Below are 9,597 nucleotides of genomic sequence, written 5' to 3' on the forward strand. Positions count from 1 at the left end.
TGACCTGCCCTTTTGTTTACTCTCCACTGTACCGTGTCTTCAACCATATTGAACCCTTTTTTAGTTCCTGGATTGGACCAGGTTAACTTCTAGGCTTACGTATCTGTTTAAGTTCTCTCTGGCTGAAGTGATACCCTTTAGTTGTAAAAATCCTCCTCGTCCTTAACATATTACTTCAGGTGTGGGTTGGGCTTCAGTGGTACCCCACAGGTGTCTGTTTGCTGGTTTCTCTTTTCCACCAGACTGTAATCTGTCTGAGGGGAGTCTGTCTGGGTCTCAGTCCTATCCTTAGTACCTTGAGCAGCACCAGGCTGATAGGAAAGAGTATGCTACTTAAATGTATAAATGAAACACTGCAGCTCCTTGGGCTCTGTAAATGAACAAATAGATCAAGTTATTAAATACCTGTTCTTTCAGAACCAATCCTCAACCCCTAACCCAAACAGAGTTTTCTTTGGCCTAGGAACTTGTCTTCAGTTCAGATCCATGGAAGTTTTAAATAGGGAAGTACCGATCAGGGTTTTCCTTTGGTGTTGACTCTGCGTATAGGATATCTGGATGTTGGTGAGTGGGGCTGCTTTGAGTTTGAATTCTTAACTGAGGGCCCTTGGCATGAGAGAAAAGCTCCTAATAGCAGCTGTGGTCTTTATGGGAGGAAGGCTGACTCCAAATTTTTCCGTGCTGATAGGACAAACTACATAATGGGAGGGAAGGGTGGGCCAAGCTAAATCACTGATAGGAGGGCTCCAAAAGGAAGTTATTTTTCCAGTTTAGGGCAGCCCTTTTGTGACAGAGAATAGCACACCTAGGGTCAAGACCCACTGCCTTGATTCAGATGTGAAGGTGTGCTATGTCTGTAAGTTAGCTCAGCACTTTGATAAATTCAGTAGGGTAAAGGAGATACAGAGAAGATAGGTTCCCAGCCTTCAGGGTGGAAAAGAAAAACTGAAAAGGAGAACCATATGTGGCCATATATTAAGGCGAAATGAGTGTGAGAAGCTGCAGACTGAGGTTAGAGGAGGGAAGAATTGATCTTGGCTGGAAGAATCCAGAGATGATATTTGAACTGGGCCTAGAAAGAAGGACAGACAGATGGGATCAGTGGGAGCAAATACTCTGGGACTAGAAGAGGCTGCTGGGGCAGTGCGGGGAGCCCTGTTATAGTCACGGCACTGGGGAGACCTGCTACCGATGAGGGTCCAGTGCTTCGCTCCCAGGACTGAGGTTTCATGGGCTGTGTTCTGAAGTCTGTCTTAGAAATCTCTCCTCCTCTGGGTTTTTCTCCAGCCTGGCCTTTACAGTTTCTTAAAGAAGGCCACTGCAGTCAGGAACTCCTGGGGTTTATCAGCCTGGCTGTTTGCTCATGGCCTCTGACTAAGTAGTTGGAGTGTGGGTGATGCAACTTGCTCTTCCGGCTGAAGGGAGTTGCTGCTTATGTTTCTTTTTGAATGTGACAGTTTAAAGTGTTAGGTGGCAGTTCAATTCCCTGTTTTCATTGCAGCACTTGGAGGGAGAGTTTATCCTCTGCGTTTGTACAATAGATTTGACTTTTGTTGTGTTCTAATCCAGGCATATACCTTGGAGATATTGCAAGTTTGGTTCCAGGCCACCACAATAAAGTGAGTGTCACAATAAAGGGAGTCACATGAATTTATTGGTTTCCCAGTGCATATTAAAGTTATGTTTACACTATACTGTAGTCTATTAAGTGTGCAATAGCATTATGTCTAAAAAATGTATATACCTTAATTAAAAAATACTTCATTGCTAAAAAATGCTAACCACCATCTGAGCCTTCAGGGAGTTGTAATCTTTCTTGCTGGTGGAGGGTCTTGCCTCAATGGTGATGAAAATGCAATAAACTGAAGTGCAATAAAACGAGGTATGCCTGTAGTTAGAAACCTGCAGCAGCAAACCAAGATGGGACACGTTCAGTATCAATGGTTCTTGGCCTTTATTCAGCCTCCCTTGAAGAAGGGATCATTTGGACCCATAGTTGCTGTACTACCAATCACTGGGTTGCGTTTTGGTGTTCTTTGAATAGAAATGCCCACCTCCCCATCCCCATTTGATATACTAAGCATCCAGCCATGTAGTTATAGGAAATGGTACTGTGGGGTCAGTGATCACTCAGCTCAACTATCTGATAGATAGCTCCCCCAAAAAAGTTTTATGCTCAGTTACATTGACATCAAAACTTCGCAGCATACCTGTGATATTGGGAATTCTCTTCCCCCCCCCCCCCCCCAAAGACCATGGCATACAGGCTGAGAACCATCAGCCTCCGTGCCAGGCATTGCTGGGAGTGTGGATTCAGTCTTCACCCTCACAGAGCCCAGTCCAGCAAGGGGCACTGACAGTAGTCAGGCATTGTTCAAGATTACATTCACAGCTGTTGTCAGCAATGAACAGGACCCGTCTGAAGGGAAGTACTTGGGACCATATGGGAAGAACACCTAAGTCAGACTTGGAATTAAAGAAGGATGCTGGAGAAACAGACCTCTATCACATCTGAGTCATAAAGGCTTGGGAGGGACTATTTTCCCTCTCATCCCTCCTGTTCCAGAACTCTAAAAGTTGGTCAGAACAGGTTGTTCTGCTCTGGCCTGGGCAGTCACGGCTGAGAGTAACTTGAAACCTTGTTTTCTGGTACCAGGTACAGTGGCAGTGGCTTCACCAGGGTCTAGACACTTTTATTTGGTAAAATGGGAAGTTTTCTATTCCTGAATTATTTTCTTTTTCTTTTTTTTTTTCTGAATTATTTTCTAGAGATGAGAACTGGAAGTCCCTTTTTTATTCCAGCCATATTGTATTGGAACAGAATTATGGGATGAATTGCATACTTATAAAGAAATACATATTTATAAAGAAAAACAGGTTTATAGTAGAAATTTTTGAAGCAATAGAAAAGTAAAAAATACAAAACTATTCCTAATCTCATAACTCAGAAGATAAACTTTGTTCTTAGTTGTTGTGAAATATCACTTTATTTTTTTTTAAGATTTTATTGGAGATTTGGGGGAGGGGAACAGCATTGGGGAATCAAGGAAGAGGAACAGACAAGTTGCTGTCCTTTTGTTCTTCAGTCTAGTTGTGGAGGATGTCGCTTCACTGGCCCATGTTGGTATTATCATTGCGCTCTTCCCGGGTGAGGCAGTTGCTCGCTGGCCATTGGACGGAGGCTCTTGGTAGCTCACGGCAGCTCTTGAAAGCTCACACCAGCTGCCGGCCAGCCCCACTGCAGCCTACACTGTTGTCGGCGACTCACAGCAGCCCAACTCCAGGTCGAGCTGTTGTTCACCATCTTAGCTGTAGAGGGCACAGCATCACTGGCCCTCATGTGGGATCCGAACCAGGGCCCTGCTGCTCAGAGCTGGCGTCCCAAGCCAACTCCTAACCAACGCGTCACTTGGTCGACCCAAAAATCACTCTTTACAGACTTTTTCAGCCTGTTCTTTTTTGTTTGATATATATTGAACCTCTTTCCTATTATTTAGTATGACAGATTGCATTATGATATCCCTTTTTAGCAGTAAGACTAGCTGCTGCATTTTGCACCCTAAATGTTATATATCCCAGTGACTATTGTCCCCTTAGGGAGGGGTCCATGGGAGGTGATGCTGCTGATAGGCAAAGTGGGGTTGGGAAATTTTTCTAAGTATTGTAGGGGTGACAGTCTCTCAGGGGCCTACTCTACGGAGCCTTTGAGGGCCTGTATTGTGTCTGCTTCGCAGCCCAGGTACAGGAGTGGAGACGGAGCTGAACTCTGTGTATATGTGTAAAGATATGACCAGTACCTTATGCTTTCATGTTATTGTTATAGGTTTGGGTTGTGGCTACAGTCGTCCCCTTAGAAGTCACGGGCCCTTGTTATCTGGCAGAATCTGCGCTGCCTTTTGGGAAGGGAATGTGTAAGTCAGGGCTCTGCTGTGCGTTGGTGTGAAGGTCTGCTGGCTGTCGCTCCCCTTCCTTTTAGAGGTCAGTCCATAAACTCCCAGAAGGACCAGAACTTTCAGTTTAACAAGCAGTAAAGGCCTGCCTGATCCTTGGCAGGGAATACTGACGGGAGCAAAGCACTCCTGTCCTTAGGGAGCTTGCTGTGTAGCTAACTGTGTCTTCCTGTTGTTGACCACTATTCCAGGTCTAGCCAAACCCTGCGAGTACTTGATGGAATCCTAATTTTTATGAACCTCTCCTTTCCAATGCTCTTCCACAGTGGTTAAGTTACTTGTCTCTGTCACAGCCCTGGGAGATGGACGAGGCAGGGGTTAATGTCCTCTTCTCTGTGCTGGCCTTGAACTGACCCACCCACCTCACTCCTTTCTCATCTACCCTTGCTCCATTAAACACCGTCCGCGCTGTGCTGCCAGATTAGCCATTCTGAAACCGAGCTCTGATCTTATCTCCCATTCACAAATCCTCAGTGGCTCCGCATTTATCCTCCGGAAACTTCATTCCCCTTGGCCTGCCATGCAAAGTCATGTCCAGTACAACCTGGTCGACCTTTGCAGCTGGTTGTATGAAGAAGTCCGCCTACTTCATACTCGCTGGGCTCCAGCCTGACTGAACCACTCGGAGCTTCTTTCTCACTTGTCTGCACCTGCTACTCTGCTCGCACCCTGCACATGCACAGCACACTCATCCATTCAGGCCCAGATGGAGTGTCCCCGTGGCTGTCAGCCTTCTCTGATTCTCCCTCGCCCAGAGGACACTTCCTTCTGTGAACTCTGATAGGATTTCTCTGTCTTTAGCACATCTCACTTTCTGCCTTTAATAGCACTCTTGGTAGGAAGTATTTCTCTTACCAGAGTGTAAGTTAAGCGTCTTATAGGCAGACTTATCTTCAAACCCCTTTAAGCTGTCAGTGAGTTGCTTGGCATTCTGAAAGTGCTTCAGGAAATGTCGTGGACCTGCCCATTTGAGTAATGGGAACCTGAAGCACCCAAGGCCATCCTGCAGTCCAGTGGCAGAGCTGGCCTCGGGCCCAGTTTGTCACATGCTCTTCCCAACCTTGCTCCTTCATTGGGTTTCCCAGGAGTGCACAGTGTCGAGTCTTGAAAGAACCTTAGCTCTGGTGTTCTTGTCTTCATCTTCTGTTCCCCACCTCCCAGGTACCGGTGACCATGAGATCTCTGCGGCTGCTCAGAACCCCCTTCCTGTGTGGCCTGCTCTGGGCTTTTTGTGCCCCAGGTGCCAGTGGCCAGGAGCCTGGGGCCAGCTCCTCCCACCCCGGCAGCGTGGGCCTGGATAAGAACACAGTGCACGACCAAGAGTACGTATGCAGCCAGGGCCGTGGGCCAGGGGTCTCCCCATCCTCAGCAGCTCCAGCCAGCTGCAGTGACACCCTCGGTCCTCTTTTGCTTCTATTTGTACTCCTTGACATTTGTCAAGGGTGATATTTATTCCTTAGAGCCACTTGTAAGTCAGGTATTCCTTTTTCATCATCAGATCACACATGGAGGGTCTTGAGGCCCAAATGGGATAAATGACTTGTTTGAATTCATTCTGTCTCCCTTTCACCACACACACACACACACGCACACGCGCACACGCACACATGCAGTAGTAGTGCCAGAATCCAGAATAGAGCTAAAGTTTCTTGACTCTGACAAGACCTTTTTCTTTTTTGATTGGCGCATTCTAGCATTAAATCATTTGTTGCAACTTTTGTCATGGGACAGTTAGCCTCATACATTTACTCTGTTGTTTTTGAATAACTTTTTAAAAAGTTGATTTTTTTAATTGATAGCCTCAAAAAAATCTTATAACAACATTCTAATAATAAAGAGGAAAAACACCTATAACCTCACCAGCATAACAGACACACTTTTTAATTTTTTTTTCATCTCCTTTTGCGGCTTTGCCTGTATCTGTCGTCTTTGAGTGTGGTCTGCCACTGTTTCTGCTTGTTTTTCTGGGATGGATGAGCTTTAAGACCTTGAGCTTTTCAGAGTCCTTAAGGTTTCGGCATGACCCCACCATTGCTGCCAGGTGGTCTGAGTGTAACTGTTGGTTTTTAGGCATATCATGGAACATCTAGAAGGTGTCATCAACAAACCAGAGGCGGAGATGTCCCCACAAGAACTGCAGCTCCATTATTTCAAAATGCATGATTATGACGGCAATAATTTGCTTGACGGCCTAGAACTCTCCACAGCCATCACTCATGTCCATAAGGAGGTAGGTCAGGCAGTGTGGCCCAGTGGGCAGCATCTCGGAAAAGCCTCCCTGTGGTAATTCAGTCCCCAGTCTTGATGACCTGTGTTGTCCTTGTGCAGTGATATCGCTCTTTTCCTTTTGCTGCTCACCACTTTGTTCTGTCTCTTCCTGTTCAGCTATCCTTCTTGCAAAGGGTGACCTGCTGAGGCAGGAGCCCCAGGGCCTTGTGTCTTTAACAAGTGATGCAGGCATTTCTGCTGCACACCAGAGTTCGAGACCCCGCACCCAAAAGATAGACCATGTTCAAAATGCAGAGTAGGGGAGAAGCTATTTTATTTGAGAAGAAAGGGAAATTGGGATCGAGAGACTCAGCAAATGATTGAGGGTTTGTGTGACATTGTGCAGTGCTCCGAACAAAGCAGTTTGCAAAGCACCTTCAAATAGGTTAGAACTCTCGTTTGCTCTTGGCCATAGCCTGTGAGTAGGCAGGGGCAGGCATTGTTATTACCCTGATTTTAGAGGCGAGAAAACTGACATTGAGGTCTTCTGTCTCCAGATCTAATGTCTGTCCTGCTCTGCCACACTGCAATCTAGAGAGAGGAGGAGAGGCAGAGGTGGTGAGGTGGGCGTGATCACATTGGCTGCTGGGGAGAGGAGGTTTGGGTTCACTTGGAAGGCAGTGGGGAGCACTAACAGCTCTGCAGGAGGGTGGCGTGACTAGAGCAGTGTTACGGAAAGATCCTTTGCTGTGGGAGGCCGACGGATGGATGTGACGAGAGACTGGCATCAGGGAGAGGAACTGGGATTAGCGTCCTGGCAGGTGAGGGTGGTGGTGGCGATAGGAGAGGAAAGGGTGGACGTGGGAGAGGTGCCAAAGGAAGAATCAGCCAAGGACGTGATAGCGTCAGCTTAGCACTTGACACAGGGAGTCCTGCTGCACCTGCCTCGAGCAGGAGAAATACCTACACTTCAAAGATCCTTACAGGTTTTACTGGTTGGCAGTGCCTGCTTCCTCTTGTTCTGACCCCAAGATGTTGTCCAGTGCTGGCCGTTTCTACTATATCAGGGCAAATTGTGCCCAGAGCTGACCCTCAGGGGGGTCTGGGGTGTGAGCCTTTCTCTAGGATGGGTTTGTGGGTCATAGAATCTGTGAAAGGCACAATTCTGTGTAAGCCAGACGTAGCGTTCTACAGTGAACACGTATGACTTTTGTCGTTAGAAAAGGATGAAAAGTAATTTTTAAAATAAAGACGCAAGGGCCTATTTTGATTGCATCTTTCTTTTAACTGGCAAATATAATTTCTAAATTAGACTTTTATGAATTGACTATATCTGATATATGGTTTGTGGATTCCTAGAAATAGCCACATACTACATTGAAGGAGTTTTTGGAGGCACATGAGCGTGGACCTTTTGGAAATCAGCTAATCACTTCCAGTAAAATGTGCAACTCATCACTGTCTAATTTATATTTTGTAGGAAGGTAGTGAACCAGCACCACCAATGAACGAAGAGGAACTGATTAACTTAATAGATGGTGTTTTGAGAGACGATGACAAGAACAATGATGGCTACATCGACTATGCTGAATTTGCAAAATCACTGCAGTAGACATTATTTGGCCATCTAGTTATTATGCAAATGTGACCTGCTATAATGTGATTGAACACTGTCAGTAATGCAAAATAACTCATTTCCAACTACTGCCAGAGTATTTTGGTAAAAATCTGTAGCAATTGTTACACTGGGATGAGAAAGAGAAATGGGACATGTAGTCCTCATGTGCTATTCCATCTCCTGTTGGACAAGGGCTTGATTAAAGAACCTTCTTAAGCATATTGGATCATTGGAGTGGAGTACTCAGGAACATAACCATAGAATACTGCTAGTGTCGGTTTTAATTCATGCTACCTGAAAAATAAGACAAGCTTTGCCAAGAGGACACACTTTTCAGTAGCAGTGCAGGAATGAACGAATAAATGAATGCCAAATGTTTCCCTTTGTGGGTCCTGTCTCTCCAGGTAAACATGGTCAGTATTCTGTAAAGGTTCCCTGGCCTAAGTGATTATTTGCTTTGGGCAAGTGAGTATTGATTAGGTTATTTCAAAGCCACAGCATAAGACAAATGTCACATAGTGATTTCAGCTCGCCACAGAGGCTGTAGATTCTGACCCTTTGGATATGATATACCACTGACCTAAGCCATTCACCTTTTTTGGTTTTTCAATATTTTATAGAACTGCTGCCACATCCTTATAGTTTCTTTCTTTTATGTCTTCTTCAACCTGGGAGAGACCTTTAATTTAAAAGTGTTCTCTAATCAATAACAAATGTTTTAGCGTTCCTAATATTTGTATTTAACTCTTATTTCTAGGGTTTTGTTTTTGCAGTTTAGAAACTGTTGGGAATGTAAGGGCTTACCCCTTCTGCTTCATGCAGCGGGGATAAAACTACTAGCTGCTCTAGCCTAAGGGAGAAGCGAAAAGATCATTCACCTGATACAAGTTACATTTAGAAGGAGTGTTGTTTAAATTACCTCTTCTAGCCTAAATACAGGACCAGGAAAGATAGGAAAAAGAAGTCTAAAAACTCTTACTGAGTGTGAGCCTCAGTAGGAGTTGAAAATGAGAAGCCGCTGCAAACTGTAATTTGGTTTATTGGATATGATGGACATGCTGTGATAGAAAACCTGAAATGATGATTAAATGGAGGGAAAAAACTGCATAAAATTTGCTGTAAGATGTATACTTATTTTCTTTATTAAAGTATTCTTCTAAGAAAACATGTATTTGTAAAAATGGTTTCCTGTGTCAAGTATTAGTGCAATCAGAGCTGAATTGTAAACTATTCTTGTAAAATCTAGTTATTTTGAAAGATTTATATAATGAATTCTGGGTATATGACCAATAAAACTGATGAAACAAAATCAAGAGCAGTCGGTGTTGTCCACATACGCTTCTCCTCCCACCACGTGAAGGCTTTGTGTGTTTAACACAGATGTTCACATGCCTGCTGCATCACAGGTCCTGTGACCATGCCTGGCTGTACCCTGTTCCTTGTTGCAGGGCTAGCTTCCCAGTATTCAGTCACGTTCCCCTTTTAGGCCTTTTTTTTTCTTCTGAATGAAATCACTTTTTGGACCTTACTTCTCTGGCCGAATTCATATTATGACAGCATTCTCTAGCTTAGGAAAATACAGTGTATTCTCCTCGAGTCTGGTGACTGTTTTCTTTGCCAGAAAATTTAGTAATTAGATAACATTATTGCAACTTGCCAGCCCCAAACAAAAGGCACACAGTCTCCCCTGGCTTTTTGGATATGCCACTTTGTTCTGCCAGTTGAAAAAGAAGGAAAGGAAGGAAGGAAAGGAGAGAAGGAGGGAAGAAAGTAAGGAAGGAAGTTGCCATTACCTTTTCTCCCCCTAAGATCTTTGCACCT

General features: G+C 44.8%; 1 protein-coding gene across 2 annotated transcripts in view; it reads left to right on the plus strand.

Annotated features, from left to right (window-relative positions):
- Window positions 1-9,085, plus strand: part of MCFD2 (multiple coagulation factor deficiency 2, ER cargo receptor complex subunit) — a 21,196-nt gene extending 12,111 nt beyond the window's left edge. For both annotated transcript variants that reach the window (XM_019655867.1, XM_019655868.1), the window contains exons 3-5: window positions 5,112-5,272; window positions 6,021-6,180; window positions 7,639-9,085. In XM_019655867.1, coding sequence (XP_019511412.1) covers window positions 5,124-5,272; window positions 6,021-6,180; window positions 7,639-7,770 — 441 coding nt within the window. In that variant the 5' untranslated portion in view covers window positions 5,112-5,123 and the 3' untranslated portion in view covers window positions 7,771-9,085. The remainder of the gene's footprint in view (window positions 1-5,111; window positions 5,273-6,020; window positions 6,181-7,638) is intronic.
- Window positions 9,086-9,597: the final 512 nt, after the last annotated feature.

This window comes from Hipposideros armiger, unplaced genomic scaffold (assembly GCF_001890085.2).
Source record: "Hipposideros armiger isolate ML-2016 unplaced genomic scaffold, ASM189008v1 scaffold_248, whole genome shotgun sequence".
Lineage (NCBI taxonomy): Eukaryota > Metazoa > Chordata > Mammalia > Chiroptera > Hipposideridae > Hipposideros > Hipposideros armiger.